The 18,945-nt window shown below is 41.9% G+C and overlaps 2 protein-coding genes across 38 annotated transcripts in view; one reads left to right on the top strand and one right to left on the bottom strand.

Annotated features, from left to right (window-relative positions):
* Positions 1-18,945, bottom strand: part of gish (casein kinase I gish) — a 187,592-nt gene that overhangs the window by 164,992 nt on the left and 3,655 nt on the right. For 14 of the 37 annotated variants that reach the window (XR_012411302.1, XR_012411294.1, XR_012411283.1 and 11 more), the window contains exons 2-3: positions 6,427-6,770; positions 4,357-4,968 (exon numbers count right to left, since the gene is read on the bottom strand). Coding sequence is in view for 25 of the 37 variants with exons in the window: in XM_073972797.1 (XP_073828898.1) it covers positions 4,357-4,385 (29 nt within the window). In the remaining 12 variants the exon portion in view is untranslated. The remainder of the gene's footprint in view (positions 1-4,356; positions 4,969-6,426; positions 6,771-18,945) is intronic. The other 23 variants (XR_012411296.1, XR_012411285.1, XR_012411297.1 and 20 more) reach the window with 4 other exon arrangements.
* Positions 11,565-15,511, top strand: LOC141397058 (uncharacterized). Its single transcript, XM_073972910.1, has 2 exons — positions 11,565-12,078; positions 15,401-15,511. The coding sequence occupies exons 1-2, from the start codon at positions 11,565-11,567 to the stop codon at positions 15,466-15,468; spliced, it is 582 nt and encodes a 193-aa protein (XP_073829011.1). The 3' UTR covers positions 15,469-15,511.

The following is an 18,945-nucleotide window of genomic DNA, read 5'->3' on the forward strand; positions in this document are numbered from 1 at the left end:
TCCACTCCTTCGCGTACCTCCCGCACAAAATTTCGGAAAAGTTCAGTTTAGGACCTGCTCTCGAATCGCTTTGATTTTTGTTGTAGCAACTTGTATTCGCTGTCGCCCATACGACGGTACAAGTTTCATAAGGGGCAAGTCCATACTTACTGAGAAAATAGCCTGAAAGATGCAAAAAAACCCTATGACACCGTGTGTAGTGGTTGGAGCGCAAGATAAATCTAGAACGGATCTGCCAATTCGGTCCAAAATTTGGCCTTCGTAATATTTTGTCCAAACATAGTTTAAGTTCGAAGATAAACCATGTCGGTCCACTCCTTCAGGTACCTCCCTCACAAAAATTCAAAAATCTTCGGAAAAATATGCGCACGATAACTCTTGAAGGGAGTGACTGATGTAATCCATTCTCTGTACATCCTAATATATCTACCAGATATAGATAAGATTCGAATATGGACTATATTTGTGTACTCCTTTGGGTACCTCCCACACACTATTTCAGATATGTTCACTTTAAGACCTGCTCCCGAATCACTTTGATTTTTGTTGAAGCGATTTGCATTCACTACCTCCATTACGACGGTAAACGTTTTTTCAGGAGCAGGTCCATATTTCTTGGGAAAACATCCCGAAAGGTGTAAAAAGCCCTATGTCACCATATGTGGCTCTCGAACTGTTCAACCGATTTGGTCCAACATTGTGTCTTCGTCATATTTTATCCAAATTTAGTTTCATGGGGCAATACCGGTCCCCAACTTCCGGTAGTTCTCCCCAATATTTAAAAAATGTCACTAAAATGTTAGGACGATATCATTTGAATGGTGCAACCAATTTGGTCTAAACTTTGGATCTCCTAATATTTTGTCAAAATTTAGTTTAACTTCTAAAATGGCACATATCGCTCCTCCCTAAGGGTACCTCCCCCACAAAAGTTCAACATTTGTGTTAATTCCTAATCCACATTTTTGTCGGCAAGTTCAAATGTTGAAAAAGGGCCACAAAATTCTGAAGAGACGCTAAATACATTCTATCTGTCCGTAGATGAAAGTTTCATTTCACATTGGCTGAGGGTATACCTCTGTCGGCAAAGCCGACTGACACTTTTTTACTTGTTAATAGATAGAAAACCTCCGAAAGGAAATTTAAATCTTTCCTAAAGGCGGTATTCTTTAGATCTAAAGGCGGTATTCTTTAGATACAAGAGGGCAGAAAACCTCCAAAACATGTCTTCTATTGATTAAAGATGTTCCTATTTCATACTTCTATGGATCGATAGCTACAAAACATTCCACAATGGCACAGCAGACGTATTAAAGATGTATTTTAGAAGAAAGAAAGAAACGCCACCACAAAGCGTCTATTATAAATAGAAGTTATCCTAAAGGGACCTCTATAGAAGTTCTCCTGAAGGCCTCTACCAAACTTTAGAAGACCTCCTACATGGGTCTTCTCTTTACCGCAGTCCTCCTGAAGACCTTTCACAACTTTGAAAGGCCTACTAAGGGCTACTTTATCTATGGAGGACCTTCCCAAAGGGGTCTTTCTCGAATGAATACATCCTTCTGACGGGATTTACTGTGTACAGAAGACCTGCCAAAGGGGTCTTCTACCTGCAGAAGAACCCCACCCTCGAATAACTCATTAAAGGTGCATATAGGAGATTTCTAACACATGTACACTGACGGCATTGAGATCGTAACGTATGCGGATGATTGTACGATCCTGGCGTCGGGTACCTATCCTGATGACATCTGTGAGAGACTGAACAACTATTTAACCGATCTTACCACGTTTTTCCACGCGAGGAATATGCAGATATCCGCCACTAAATCGACGGCCACTCTGTTCACCACATGGACGGCGCAGTATAGAAGAGAGTTGAATATCAGGGTCGATGGTAGCAGAATTCCGACCACAAACTGCCCCAAAATTCTAGGGGTCACATTCGACACCACTTTCACGTCGTCCGCGCATTCCGCAGCTATCTGCGATAAACTGAAATGTAGGAACAATGTCCTCAAGTCCCTAGCCGGCAGCACTTGGGGTGCAGATAAAGAAACCTTGTTGACCACGTATGTATAAAGCGATAGGTCGGTCTGTGGTCCCCCGGATTTATGTGACACGCAGTGGGATAAGATTCAAATTTGTCAGAACGCCACCCTGAGAACAGCAACAGGGTGCCTCCTCAAATCTACAGTGGACCATATACATGAGTAGACAAAGATTCTTCCAGTACGACAACATAATGAGATGCTATCGTTGCAGTACTTGCTCGGTTGTTACCGTGAGAGCCATCCCAATGACCATCTGCTGGCCACCGATACACCCAGGCATATCAAGAAGGATATTCATGCTCTAGAGACGACGGTCCAACAACATAGGAGAGAACCTCTAGATCAACAGGCATATCAGGCAGGTTTGAACAGCATTCACACGGACACAGTTGCCAAGATCATAAGCAGTTATTGTGTGAATACAGTCATCGGAGAACATCCCCCATCTATCGCAGCTGCAGAGCGTCAGCTGCCACGACAAACCAGAGTAGTTTTGGCTCAATTACGCTCGGGATATTGCAGTCGCCTAAATTCCTATTGGGCGGAAATCGATCGCACCTTGCAAGACATCTGTCCGGTATGCGGCATGGGCCCGCACGATACTAAGCACCTATTCAACTGCCCCGCCAAGCCTACTCATCTGACTCCAGTGGATCTGTGGTTACATCCCATCGAAGTAGCCAACTTCCTGGAACTGGAGATAGACCCAGAGCCAGATTGAACAGTAGAACGAACTTACAAACATAATAATAAAACACTGTTACAGCAACAGCAAAAACATAGGAGATTTCTCACTATAGCAAACTTGCTACAGAAATCTTCTCTCTATAGAAGACCTCAAAAAAGTCTTCTTAATATATAAGATCTTCTAAAGACGTAATTTTCCTATAGAAGACCTCCTAAAGGAATCTTCTCTCTATAAAAGGCTCCCAGATGCACTTTGTTTAGAAACAAGGACATGAGGAATCTTCTCTCTATTAATGATCTTTCCAAAAGATTTTCGATCTGTAGAAAACGTTCTAAAGCAGACTTCCTATAAGAATCTTCTCTCCACAGAAGTCCTCTAAAAAAAGTCACTCTACATAAGATCTCCTAAAGAGTTATTTTTTCCTATAGAAGACATCCTAAAGGCCTGGGTACATAAGCAACATTGCCTGATTACCTTGTTTTTCTGCTTCATTTCTGACATAATAAAAATAAAAGAACAAGGAAGGCCGAGCCAATTTCTTTTCTTTTTATCCTTTTATCAGAAGCAAGCAAGGGAAGTAGGCGAAGCAGCTTATGTACCCAGGCCTAATGGGAATACTCGGCAAAATATCATATTAAAGAGATTAATTAACACCCTCGTTATTATGTTCGCTATGTTTGCCGAATATTAAAGACATGAAAAGGCTTACACACGAGTGGTGTCTTTCTATGTTCAAGTCGCGATAAAAAAAGAGATCCTGTATCATTGTGCTAAACATAAAGTCGGTGTGCAATGAAGTTTTTTGGTAGTAAAAGTAACATCAAAGCTACTAGGTTTTGACAGAACAGTTGAAAAAGTGCAGTGTGTCGTGTGGAATCAAAACGGCTGCATCAGTCCGAACATAGTTGTGCCAAAACTACTATGATTTGTCGGGTGACCCCTAATTTGATACCCCGTTCATACTTGGAAGCGGGTCTAACAGTCATCAAATATAGAATTGCCCTACATTGATATGATACCTCCCCTCTTTCTTTCCCTGCTGGACACTCGTGAAAATCAATTTTGCTTTTAATGTCACCTTGAAACCTAGATTTAATAAAACGAAAAAGGTCAATATTAATGCATTAAATGGAATCAATGACAATCTAAATTACTTTCACGCGAAAAACTCTTTACACAATGTTAGATTTTAATTCTGACTCAAAAACACTTACATATGCTACAACTAGAATGGTAGTGTAAACTGATAAAAACCTGCTTTTAAACTCCTTTTACTTCTTCTTCTTTAACAATTTTTTCTTTTTTTTCAATCCAATTGGAAATAATCATCATCGATTCATGGTAAATTTTAAATTTCATTCGACATTTGACAGCTATAACTGTCTGCCTGAATTCCGGCTGCGGGCCGCTATGTAGACTCTATTGAGACATGGTGCAGCAAATAATGTTCATGACACATAGAGATAAAACCACGATCATAAATAATAATAATAATAAGAATTTCTTTTGCGTTATGTGAGATAAGAGAACTACAAACAAAACAAAAAACATTATTTAGAGTAGAAAATATTTATTTTAGAAAATAAAAAAAAAAAACTTGATTATGCCACTTACCCTGATTGTCGTGGTTCACGTCTCTGCATTTCGTACACACCGACCGCACCGATGATAATTCACCGATATAACACCGATGACAATACAACGATGAAGACGATGCGACAACGAAAAAACGACGAGTCTGTGGAGAATGGATTGTTATTGGTTTTTCCCCTATTAGATGATGTGTTTGTTGGTTATTTAGATGAAAATACAGCGGCGGCTGAGACTTCCAGGTCTTTCACTTTTCCGTTGCTTTCAACTTCTTTTGTACAATAATAATAATAATAAACGGGTTAAGAAAAAGAACCGAAAAAATGCAATGCCACAAATCTGGTCTTACAGTTATCACTCACTCACGGGACACTCTCTTTTAATCAATCAAACACTCTGAGAGTTGCAACTGTTACGATACCACCATTGACGACGACGTTACAATAACGTTTGGCTAACATTGACACGATTGTTGTTATTGATTTGTTTGACAAGTATTGATGTTGATGCTTCTTCTTGTGATTACTTTTTCTTGTTGGAAATAAAACTTTGTTTAATTTATGGAAATTTATTTCGTTTTTTTTTGTTGTTGTTTTAGGTTTAAATGCACAACACTAAAATCTAAAGAAACAATAACTAAGGAACCAAAGAAAATAGTTGTTGTTGTTAATGATGTTTGCAAATTACCAAACAAAACAATAAACAGGGCTATAATGGAACAAAAACACTACCGACCGGACCGGGTTGATGTAGAACAGGCTTGTTTTTGTGTTCTTTCTTAACTTTGTGGTACGGCCTCCAATGCCAAAATAAAGGTAAAATTAGATTTTAGTCACTTGGCCGCGTTCACGTTTTAATTTTTTCGTTCTATTTTCATTTTAGCCATAAGTCTATTGTTGGCTTGTTGTTTGTCAAATCTCAGTCAGTTTGCGCTAGATGTTAATTCTGTTGTGGAGGATTTGTTACAGTAATGTGTGGTGCTATATGTTATTGATGATGAAGAAGAAGATGGTGGTTGGTGTTTTGTGGTGCTAGCTGTTTGGTTGGCTGGCTGGAGGTTGTGGTGGTGGGGTAAAGTTGGGGTTGTTAAAAGTTACGCTGCTTTCGGCCGCGGCTCTTGAAGATGACGTTGTTGATGATGATGATATTGTTTATTGTTAATGGTAATGGTGAGTATGTCTGTCTGTCTTAAATGATGACAAAAATGTTGATGACAAATGATGGTGGTGAAAATGTTATTTGTTGTAACAATATTTGTTGTGTGTAAAATAGCACTGCTAAGCTGTTGTTTTAGCTTGGGGAAAATTGGCTTAAACGATGTGATAAAGAAGAAGTGGAAGAGAAAATGTTGAAATGCAACTTTTCAGAAAATGTGACGCACAGCAACAAAAGACAACGGCAACGATGATGATGACGACGACGAGGAGGGCAACGACAATGTTTCAACAACAACAGTAATGACGACAACGTTGAAGATTACGATGATGATGATAACAGCAACAAAAGGGAATAGCAAAAACTTAGAATATTGTTATTATTGTAATTGCAATTAAACAAAATATTTATGCACATTTATTAAAAATAGTTAGGCAACGACGACGACGACGATGATGACAGCAAATATATTTAGGTTGATATTTGTGTGGTCATTTATGGTTATTGGTGGTGGCGGTGGTCATTGGTTGTTCATTGATAATGTTAAATTTCACTTGTATTAGTTGTTGGGTTTTTTGTTTCATTTAAAAAAAAAAAATATTTACACATATTAAACAAAACAATTAAACTTCATTTTTCTTGCTTTATATTTTGCACAAACTGCTGCTGCTCTTTTTTTACTTTACACTTGGATGACCTTTTGAGTTTAACTAGGCCCCCACTTTTGTTCTATTTCTGTTGATTTTCTGTGTAGTGATCCTTCAATACCTTTTTAATAAATAATAAAAATAATAGTTATTAGATTTAAATCACAAATTGTTGTTGTTACTGTTGTCCCTCTCTGTGTTTGTTGCCTTGCCCGTAGTAGAACTATGGTGACCGTGTTTTGTTCCAGCCCGTTTTTTCTTTCGTTATGCTAATTTCCCGTTTATCAATTACATTTGTATCTTTCGATTTTGCACGATTTTTAAACATGAATTGTTTTGGTTGTGTGATGTTGCGGAGGTTTAAATTTACTTTTGTTGAATTTTTGTTTAAGGAATTTTATTGTTTAGAGAAATGTCAATGTCTGGTTTCTTTTTTTTTTACTTTTGAATAGATGATAATTTTGCTTAGTCGGCGCGTTTAGTTTGGTTGATCGGTTGTATGTATGTGTGTGTATGCGTGTTTGAATTTTTTCTTTTGCTTAAGGAGTTAATTGCACTTGGGCCCTCTTCTTTTACAAAAAGGTGTGTGATGAGTAAAGTATTTCCATTTATTTTTGTAAAATTGTTTCATAAATGCTGGAAAAAAAGAAGACGAAAGAAATGGTAAATGTTAGTTTGGAAGATTTAAAAAACATATATAAAAAATATAAAAAAAATGTCTTTAAAGGCTTGGTGTGAAAAACTTGGGTAATAAAATTCACTTTGTCAATAGAAGAATTTGATTATTCCACAGGGTAATAGATTCAAGTGCTTCTCAATTTGTCTTTTATAGACACAATTAACACAAAGGACTGCTTCAACGAGTAGCAGAATAAGAAGTTAAGATAAGACCTGAAAATAAAGTTCATAGGTATTCTATAGACTATAGAGTGGAACCATAGGTTGTTTACAGTTATTATGAGATATAGAGATCGGTAGAAACAACAAAATATCTTGGCGGTCTACTATAGCAGTTGAAAAGTTAGATTCCTCTACCAGCTTAAAAAGGCTAACATGTAGTTAAGAGGTCCAGAGACACCTTAAGACAATAGGAAATGGCTTTGGAAATCAACAGGATGGTCGGTCGTCTAAATTGGGCCTCTTCCTTATGCTATATAATGTAATTTTCTTCACGCTCGTACTTTAGGGGCGTTCGATTGTCGCCTAAAATAACTGGCACACATATTCGGATAAGGCAGCGTGTCGAGTATCGCATCAATGCTCTAAACCTGTTACTAGCCACCCCTATCGTTCTCGAAGTCTGGAAAAGGGCAGGGTGGTCGGTCACCTTCCTGAATCCAGCCAAGGATGTCAGCAAAGACTCTTGAGACGTTACTCCTTCCCAGCGTCAGGAATAGCTATCCAGTTGCCGATCATCTGCATGGGTTCCGTAAGCACGCCATCTCCACTCATATTAAAACAATGATGGTGGCGCTCGGCTTATCAAAAGCATTTGATACTGTCAAGCACTCCACGCTGTTTGAGGACGTTGAGCAGGCAACTCTCCGACCACGTTTGAAATGTTAGATAATCAATTTTATGTGTACGCCAGTCATACGTGGAATTCAGGAACAAGAAGTCCAAGTGAAACAGGGAGTTCCCCAGGTGATATCTCCGGAACTGTTTAACATCTACCTCTCCTGGACTGAGATCGTTACATATGCGGATGATTGTACGATTTTGGCGTCAGGTATCTTCCCTGATGTCATTTGTAAAACTCACACTTAAGTAATCTTACCAATATTTTCTACGCGAGGAATATGCAAATATCCGGCACTAAATCTGTATGTCATATTCACGTCGTCCGCGCATGCCATAGCTATATGCGACAAGCTGAGGTGTAGGAACAGGTCATCAAGTCTATGACCCTGCTGGCTTCGGTTATATAACGCGATAGATCGGGTTATGGTAAGCTCAGCGGCGCCAGTGTTGTACGCGAATATAAGTGCAACGCGATATAAAAATATTCAAACCATAAGGCACCCTGTGTCTTCAGTGGTCCACCTACATGAGGAGCCGAAGATTCTTCCAGTACAGCACACAATGGCATCCTTTCGTTGCGGTACTCGTTGCTCGGATGTTGCCGTGAGAACCATCCTACGAATCAAGCAGACCAGACTAATTTTGGCTCAACTACGTTCGGGAAGGTACAGCCGTCTAAAATCCTTTAGGCACTCCACGCTGTTTGAGGACATTGAGCAGACAACCCTCCGGCCAAGCTTGAAACGTTGGATAGTCAACTATATGTGTGGACGCCAGTCGTACGTGGAATTCAGGAACAAGAAATCCAAACTCCGTAGAGTGAAACAGGAAGTTCCCCAAGGAGGGGTGATATCTCCGGAACTGTTTAACCTCTACCTTTCCTGTATTCCTGATCGTAACGTATGCGGATGATTGCACGGTCCTGTAGTCGGGTACCTATCCTGATGACATCTGTGAGAGACTAAACAACTATTTAACCGATCTTACCACATTTTTCCATTCGAGGAATATGCAGATTTCCGCCACAAAATCAACAGCCACTCTGTTCACCACATGGACAGGGCAGTTTGGAAGAGAATTGAATGTCGTGGTCGACGGTAGCAGAATTCCGACCACAAACTGCCCCAAAATTTTAGGGGTCACAATCGACACTACTTTCACGTAGTGCGCGCACGCCACAGCTATCTGCGACAAACTGAAAAGTAGGAACAAGGTCCTCAAGTCCGTAGCCGGCAGCACTTAGGGTGCAGATAAAGAAACCTTGTTGACCACATATAACGCTAAAGGTCGGTCTGTGGTAAGCTATGCGGCGCCAGTCTGGTCCCCGAGATTATGTGATACGAATTGGAAAAAGATTCAAACTTGCCAGAATGCCGCCCTGAGAACAGCAACAGGGTGGGTGCCTCCTCAAATCTTCAGTGAACCATCTACATGAGGAGGCAAAGATTCTTCCAGTAAAGCAACACAATGAGATGCTTTCGTTGCAGTACCTGCTTCGATGTTACTGTGTGAGCCATCCCAATCACCATCTTGTGGTAGGCCCGACACATTCAGGCAGATCAGGATGGATGTCCATGCTCTAGAGGGAGAGGTCCAACGATACAGGAGAGAAACCCTAGATCACCCACGGGAGTTGCCAATCTTCTACTGGGCGCGTCTTCCCGGGTGGCGGATGGGAAGGGGGTTTCTGAGATATGCGGGGTCGGCAGCGCCCGAGGGAAACTGAAGGTGTTTACTGTCTCCACATATCTCAGAAACCCTGGGGGTTTGTTTCTCTTTCAAACCCCCCGTGGACCAAAATTGGATCGGGGTAGTTCCCTTAAATAAATCAACTAAGATGGGTAAAAGACGTAAAAGGAGTAAAGTTACGGTGCAGGGAGTTAATAACCCAGTACCGGCGGTAAGCGTTGGTGAGATCACAAGCCACGTACCGTCGAGATCAAGCGATTGTGATCCGGCTGTCTCAGGTGTGGATGCCTTGGCACCTACAGCCGTAACTGCTACAAGTGCAGTATATACAACCCGAAATATTGTTGACGGACCGGTTTTTCAAAAGGATAATGCTTTAGCCAAAACTGGTGTTAATCAGTCCACGGCTGACAGGACCGAAGGTTTGGGCGGGGACGACCTACATCTCAAAGTGATTGGGGACAGTCTGGAGAGACAGAGTAGGGAACTCCTTGACCAACTGGAGAGACTTGTTCCGACCATACCACCAGAGGACATGCTCAACAATCTCACCCTCACTGACGACGAACTGGACATTACGGTGATCCCAGCTGAGTCAACAAGAAGGTCTGATGACGACATGTCCACTGACGGTGATGTGGTCGAAGAGGTTGTGAACCTTGGTTCGCAACCACAGACAAGTCGCAACCAGTCTGGTCCTGTATCGGCACCAGCCGATACTAAGCTTCGAAGGCAGATTGCCACGGAGTCAATGGATGTTGATGGAGAACCTAGAGATGATCCATCAACAGCCACTGACTCTAAGTCGATGACCATCGAGGGGGAATCAACGGAAGCTCCAACAATTGCCACTGACTCTGAGTCTCCGGCCTGCGTTGGGGAATCCAAGGAAACCTCATCGACGGACACCGACGCAGACGCAATTTCCGCCAAAGAGGCTTCAGATACGAGGCACTACAAGCGTGCAGCTTCGTATCTGCGCAAGTTCGTTTGAAGGGACGCGAGCTCGCATACTAGGAGAGAGATCATGTTCATCAAGAGCAAGCTGAAGTACATGCGGAAATTCGAAAGAATTTATCCAAATGCACCCAGATGCGAGCTCCTGGTGGACAAAATCTTTCTCCCGAACCCTGCTTCAGCTTCAGCCAAAGACTCAGTAGAGACTGCGGCGACAAGCAAAAAGGTGGAGGTGAAGCCTGCTGCTTCTGACAGCAAGGTGGAACCTAAAGCTGTTCCGAAGCCGAACCCGAGCCAGAAGGGACTGGAAAAGGATAAGGGGCATAATCCGACTCCAAATGATTCTCGTAAGAGTAGTCAACTGGAGAAGGTGACTGTCCCAAATCCGGCTCCTACCCCAACTAATGAGGGTAAAGCGGACGAACAGAAGGTGTCTAAGACCTGCGCAAGCCACTCGGGAGTAACGACGGGTGGATCGACTGGGACACCATCGACTTCGGAGAAGACGAACAAGTCCTCGCAGTCAAAGACTGTGAAGCGAGTTCGCTCTTCAGAAGGCCCTCAGCCTTCGCCAAAGAAGACGATGATCTCTCAGACGGTCAACACGGCGAACTCCTATGCTGGTGTCCTTGCTCACAAAGCCAAGGGAAGCAGCACCAGTACTGAGAAGGCGTCCACCTCCTCAGGAAAAGCTGTTACCAAGGCACGTGAGCGAGGACGTAGGAAACCCTACGCCAAAACGGCCACGTTGGCAAACGATGACGAGCTCCTAGTAGCAATCATCGACCGAGCTGACCCCTTCGGGAAAATCAGCGAAAGTCACTGGTTGCTCTTCGAGACTCGGCTTCGTTTAGCCATTGTGTCCACTGAGGCGAACCAGGGTGACCGTCAGTTTGGTGGCGCCTTCCTTCACAAGGGAGTTAAAGTCATTAAATGTCTCAACAGGAGCTCGCAAGAGTACCTTAAGAAGACAGTTAATGGCTTTGATGAACTTTGGGAGGGGGCAAAAATTGCTGCGGTGTCTATAACGGAGATTCCGTCCAGGAAGGTATTCCCAGCATGGGTTCCCCCACCTACCGTGGATAAGGAACTTCTGCTGAGGATGCTGGAGCTCCAGAACCCCGGTCTCCTTACTAAGGACTGGACTGTAATGAGTCTCACCCCTTGTAAGGAGAATGGAGGGATGGACATTAAGATGGCGGTAGACTCCTCAGGAGAGGAGTACCTTAAGATTCGTGAGGGAAAACTGAACTTCGGTTCAGGATGGGTTCGGTTCCGACTGAGTCCACCTCGCGGAAGTCAGTAGGAGTAGGCAGGCGGCAGGTGCTACGCATTTTGCAGATTAATCTGCATCATTGTAAAGCAGCTGCCGCCGAACTACTCCTGTCCCTCACGAACTCAGAGGTAGACATTGTTCTAGTCCAGGAACCTTATATATATAAAAATAAGGTCTCTGGACTGAACAATGCCAACTTCGAGGTCTTTGCATCGTCCGAAGGGGACAAGGTGAGGACCTGTGTGGTAGGTAGGAAGAACCTCAATCTAATCTTTCTATCTAATTACAGTAATGGAGACATGTGCACGGTGCGACTGGAGAACGGCAGGAAGAAGGCCACTCTCCTGTCCTCAATCTACATGCCGTATGAGGACCCTGATCCACCAAATCAGGGGGTACACAGGCTGCTGAAGGAGAACCTGGGCGTTTGTAACGTTATCCTTGGATGTGACGCCAACGCCCACCATTTTCACTGGGGCAGCAAAGACACAAACACTAGAGGTGAGTCGATTTTCAATTTTATATTATCTTACAATCTAAGAATATGTAATATAGGAAACGATCCCACCTTTAAAATTAGAGGCAGGGAGGAGGTCATTGATCTAACCCTGTCTAATTTAGATGATTCTGTCGTCAGGAACTGGAGGGTATCCAACAAATGCTCCTTTTCGGATCATATGAGGATATACTTTGAAATCTCTTTCGACGGAGTCCGCCAAAATCCTTATAGGAACCCGAGAAGGACGGACTGGGGAAGGTTCACTGATCTGACGAACCATCAACTGACACTTCCCGGAAGGATAGAAACAGTTGCTGAGCTTAACAGTAAGGTGTCCAACCTAACAGAAATCCTTCTTCGCTGCCATAAGGATGCCTGTCCATTAACTTATCCTGGGAAGAAATCCCAACCGGTGTGGTGGAACAAGGATCTTGGCGAACTACGGAAAAACACCAAAAAGTTGTACAACAAGGCGCACTCGACGAAACTTGACAGTGACTGGGAATCGTATAAAGCGAGTTTCACCAAATACAAGAGTGAAATCAAGCGCGCCAAAAAGAAGTCATGGGTTTGTTTCTGTGAGTCTGTAGAAGGGGTAAACGACGCTGCCAGATTCCGTAAGATACTCTCGAAGGACCCCAAATCCATCGGTAGTGTCAAAAAACCGGACGGCACGTGGACAGACTCAGGCCTTGAGACTCTAAACCTTCTAGCTGAGACCCACTTCCCTGACTGCACGGATGCCAGTAACCTTCACATTGAATGTGACAACTTCCAAGTCCAAGAGTCAGTGGACGAGAGCCTCATTGATAAGGTTGTAAGCAGAAACAAAATAAAGTGGGCAGTAAGTACATTCAAACCCTATAAGTCACCTGGTCCAGATGGAGTAATTCCTGCGATGCTTCAATTTGCTGCACCGCAGATATACCAAATTCTGGAGGAGATCTTTAGGGCCTGTTTGTTTCTTTCCTGCGTACCAGATCTGTGGAAAGAGGTAAAGGTAACTTACATCCCCAAAGCGGGGAAAGCCAGTCACTCTGCACCGAAAGACTACAGACCTATTAGTCTATCCTCCTTTCTCCTCAAGACACTCGAACGACTGATCGATCTGGAGATTAGGAGCTTTGTAGACACTGCCTCGCTGAGCGACTCGCAGCATGCCTACATGAAAGGTAAATCTGTCGAAACTGCTCTTCATGAGGTCGTGGGTTTCATTGAGAGAAATATGGAGAGCTCAAACTTTACCTTGGCGGCTTTCCTGGATATAGAAGGAGCCTTTAACAACGTAAAACTTGAATCCATTCATCTCTCGCTTAGATCGGTCAACACCCCGGGAACCCTGATCTGCTGGATAAAGAGAATGCTGGAGAGCAGGATCATAAATTCCAGTATCGGGGAGTTGACAACAAGGAAGACAGTAACACGAGGTACTCCCCAGGGAGGTGTACTCTCACCGCTGCTGTGGCTACTTGTGATAAACAATATTTTGGCGGAATTCGACAATCAGGGCATCAAGGTTGTCGCATACGCGGATGATGTAGTAATAACTGGCAAATTCTTGTCCACTATTTCGGAGCTTATGCAAGGAGCCTTATCAAAGCTGTCTCGTTGGGCCACCACAAATGGCCTTGGTGTAAATCCAACGAAAACAGAACTGGTATTGTTCACCAGAAAGCGTAAGCTTGGCGACTTCATACCACCAACATTGGATGGAGTGCAGTTGCATCTATCTCCTGAGGCCAAATACCTAGGTACAATCCTGGATTCTCAACTGAGATGGAAAAGGAACGTCGAGGAACGGACGAAGAGAGGTATGATCGCACTCTATTCATGTAAGAATTCGATTGGGAAAAGTTGGGGTCTAAATCCAGCTATTATACACTGGTTGTATAATACTGTGGTGAGACCCATCCTATCCTACGGATGTCTTGTCTGGTGGCATGCGCTTCGACACAAGTCGAACTCGGGCAGCATAGACAAGGTGCAAAGGGCAGCCTCGATCCTGATAACTGGAGCTTTTAGAAGTACACCACAAGCAGCTCTGAACGCGATGCTAAACCTCTTGCCCACGAGAATTAGCATCAAAGGTCAAGCAGCATGTAGTGCTCTAAGGCTACATGAATTGAATCGTTGGCGTGACAGCACCTATGGTCATGCATGCATTCTTCGAGAGCTAGGGCCAAACCTTGGCTTAAATCAGCAGGGGAAGTTCAGCGACTACTTATCACCAACCCATAGATTTGATGATTTTGAGGTCGTTATCCCTAGTAGAGATGACTGGATCCGTGGAAACCCTCCTCTGGACGGTCTGGCTTTCTATACAGACGGTTCCAAGATGGAAGAAGGTACCGGAGCTGGCGTCTACTGCGAAAAGCTTTGCCTCGAGTACTCCTATAGGTTGAACAGCGACTGTAGCGTTTTCCAAGCAGAAATCTTCGCGATCAAAATGGCCGTAGAGTTGATAAAAAGTCTGGATGCTGAAATCTTTGAACCGGTGACTATATTCGTTGATAGTCAGCCGGCTCTTAAAGCCATCAAATCCCCCAATATCAAGTCTGAGGCCGTTCTTGAGTGTAGAACTGCTTTGGCGAACCTAACTAACGCTGTCCGACTCTGCTGGGTACCGGGTCACTGTGACATTGTGGGAAACGAGAAGGCAGATGAATTGGCAAGACACGGATCTCAATCAACAAGTCAAGCTATCACTGTTTCTATTAAACCACCCATATGTCACGTTTTTCGGAAGGTGGAGACGTTCTTTGAAGAACAGGCCAAGGAACTATGGCATAATGAACCAAGGTGCAACGTGTCAAGGGCCATTTGGCCGAATCTTTCAACAAAGAGAACAACTTCGCTTTTAAGTCTGAGTAAATCAGAAATCAGGGTATTGACGGGAGTCATTACCGGCCATTGCTACATCCGAGCTTTTATCGGCAAATGGCAGGATGATGGCGTGGACTATTGCAGGCTCTGTGAAGATGAGGAGGAAACGGAGACGATCGAGCATATTCTATGTCGTTGCCCGATGTTAACTCGAAAGCGGTATAGACTAACAGGAGTACGCTTTCCTCCAAGCTTAACCTTCTACTCAAACATGGAACCAACAATCATAAACAACATCATTAAAAATCTGAAGTGGCTGGGACGGCGCGACCCATAAGCGTAACTACTTCTCTGACAGTTTTTTCCACCATCGCCAAAAAACCACCCTCTCTGTCTTTATTACATCTTCATTATTTCTTATAATTAATTCATTTATTATTACTCTCCAAACCACACCCCCCTTTTTTCTTTATTCTTCTCTCTTTTCTCTTCTCTTTTCAGGTAATTCTGAACCTCCTTTTTTCTTTATGGATGATCACAATGGACCGAAAGGTCTCCGAGTGGCGTAGTCAATATACATATATATTGACTACACATCCCCAAACCTAACCTAACCCTAGATCAACAAGCATATCAAGCAGGTTTAAATAGTATTCACACGGATGCAGTTGCCAAGGCCTTAAGCAATTGTACCTAGTGTGAATAAAGTCCTCGAAATACATTCCCCATCTATTGCAGCTGAGGAGCGACAGCTGCCACGACAAACTAGAGTAGTTTTCGCTCAACTACGCTCGGGATATTGCAGTCGCCTAAATTTTTATTGGGTGGAAATCGACCGCCCCGTGCAAGACATCTGCCCAGTATGTGGCATGGGCCGGCACGACACAAAACACCTTTTCAACTGCCCAGCCAAACCTACTCATCTAACTCCAGTAGATCTGTGGTTACATCCCATCGAAGCAGCCACTTTCCTGGAACTGGAGATAAACCCAGAGCTAGATTGAACAGAAGAACAAACATACAAACATAATAACAAACACTGTTACAACAACAACAACAACAACGGATTGATGACACCGTGCAAAACATATGTCCAGCATGCGGCACAGGCCTGCACGACACACTGCGCCTTTTCAACTGCCCTGCCAAACCTACTCAACTAACTTCAAAAGTTTTGTGGTTACAACCCATCGAAGCAGCCGAATTTATAGAACAGGAGATAGACCTAGAGCCAGATGAAGCAGGAAAACCAACTAACAACCATATGATATGCTATTATAACAGCTCTTGGGTCCTTACACAGTCTTGTTAGTAATACAGAAAGGGCATCATGCGCCTGCGGGTAACAACGGCCTTCGAGGCTTAACATATTCCCCGTCATCAGAGATATTCCACCAAATCCATATCCGATCAGTTTGAAGGGATAAAGAATCAATAGCATCTAGGGATGATCGACCTACGTTCAGGAAGGGGAAGTCAAAGCTCCGTACATTTAAAGCGAGAATTCCCCAGGAAGATGTGATATTGTTGGGAATGTTTAATCTTGATATTTTCCACTATTCTACCCACATCACTTCCGATTTTTTTCTACAAACTCAAAATCGTACATTTTAGGACTTCTTTGATAAATATTGTAGCCAACAGAAATCGTCCCTAGGCGGCAGCTCATTGTGGAAAGCTATGGGGAGCTAGTATGCGGCTAAGTGCAATGTAATGGAAAGGTATTAATTTAAAACTTAAGCTTTAAAAGGGTGCCTCCAGATATCTCCAAATACCATTTACATGATGAGAAGAATATTGCCGCTTGCATATGATTTCGTTGCAGTACCTTATAGGATGTTACCACGAAGGTCAACAAAATTGACATGTCTTTGGGCCCGGAAGATACTGTGTTTGCAAAGTCAGGGTACTATTGGCCTAGACCAAAGAGTCAATCAAATAAAATTACATTACATCAACACATGTAATTCTAACGCCAAAGATGATTCGAGAAGGCGAAGCAGTTGTACCAGATCAACTACTTTCAGGGTGGTTTGGTCACAACTTAAATGTAGCCTGAGAATGTAGCTAAATTCCTGAAATCCGGTGTATAGAGTCTATACCGGAATGTAAACCTATGTTAATAATTTTACGTAGAGAAGTCCTCTGATCACTGGCGACCATATGGTTGAAAATACAGCCAATTTGGACAGACAGAAATCACGAGGTACAACTATATATGGGATAAACGTAAACATATGCGCTCACTGGAGAGGGTTGGTTAGCGTGGTTTTTACCTTTTTTCTGATAAGAATTTACTTAATGGTGGTTAATTTTTTGGGTACACATTTTCCTAAGCAAATTTTGTTAAAAGCAAACTTCAAGTCGCTTTCTTGACATAGTTAAGGTTGGCAGACGTAAGAGAATAATTCAGTCAGCCCATGCAATCAGCCAATTTTAACACTTATAATAATTGCCTGCAAATATTTCTTATGTTTTGAACTATTTTTAACGTCTAATATGTTTTTTCACCATCAATTTTTCTTTTGCCAAGTTTAAAGACAGCATACTAACTGCATTTCCCTGAAGCTGAGTCTCCGAACATCAAGATATTGCAGTTCTAGAAAGGTAAAACCAATTAAATAATATTACTTTCTACTCTTACTATAGCTCACTCCCTATTAAGGAGATTTTGATACAATCCTTTTTGAACGGAAACGCCATTTACATTCGAGTTTTTTTAGGTACACCTTCTTTATAATGTTTATTTAAAGTATAAACAATGAAATTGACATTTGAAACCCAGTGGATTTATAAAATCCGGTTATATGTAAACGGGCTGTTAATTTCTAATTCAACATTAAGGTGTTTCGTGGATGGCCCCCCACTTTTTCAAACCAAAATAGGGTTTATACTACATCTGCCTGTAATGATAATCAATATTTATTATTGCTATTTAAACTAAGTTTAAAATTTACCTCATCATTTTCTCATGACCCTGTTGTTGTCTTGCCATGTATCTATCTATCAATAGAAACATTTTAAGCCATACCACAAATTAATCACATTCTATACAAAAGCATTTCCATAAAATTGCTGGATTCTATACACTTTTCATAGCATTGCTATAGGAATCTAATGTCCTTGGATCAAATTCAAACTAAACTCTGTTGAATTGTGCAAAAGGAAAGCAAAGAGCAAAAAAAAAAGAAATTACAGCAAGCAAATAAAACGATGAGGAACAAACAACAAGTCCCAAAAGAGGTCATATTCTAATAAGCATGATGATTTCTTTCCTGCATTTTTCCTTATTCCTTTTTCCAGTTCTTTTTCTTTTCCTTTTCATTAATATGTAGGTTGTTTTATAGTGGGGTAGGGTGGGATGGATAAATAGTCAAATGACAAATTGCTTTTGCAAAACCTTTCACGTCAAACTCCCACATAACAACAACACATCAAATACAAATTACTCTATTTTAAAGATATCGTTTACAATTTGGCATACACACCATCGCACAAACATATGCATTTGTTTTCTTTAAATATTTTATTATAACAATTAATCACTTATGTCATTTAATTCATAACGTCAGAATACGAACGAAGGAAAAAAAAAAAATAAAACACCTGAAGTATTTATTTAATCACTGCCTGCTTCTTCACACTCTTCTCTTTGTGTTAAATTTTTCATCGTTTTTTTTTTCTTTTTGTCATTATGTTTCACAATCTCACTTGAAAGATTTTCTTCTTTTTGGTGGTATCATTGAGAAAAACTTGGTACTCTCTCAGTGTATTTTTTGACATTTCATTTTGCTTGAAAAGAAAAACAAACGAGACAGGCGTGACTTTAATACACACCATTACCACATAACCCGCTATGTATGGCCAACACAGACGAAAGAGATAACACTATATGCCACTAAATATAGATATAAATATATATGTATGATTCCACGGTTGTTCGTCGGTCGGTCGTCTGTCTGTATGATGTGTGTTTGTTCGTTCACTCACTATACTTATGAAAGTATAATGATGATTGCTCATTGATTTTCAAAAAAAGAATTAAG

Source organism: Musca autumnalis, unplaced genomic scaffold (genome assembly GCF_047663935.1).
Source record: "Musca autumnalis isolate F117 unplaced genomic scaffold, ASM4766393v1 scaffold_1, whole genome shotgun sequence".
Taxonomy (NCBI): Eukaryota; Metazoa; Arthropoda; class Insecta; order Diptera; family Muscidae; genus Musca; species Musca autumnalis.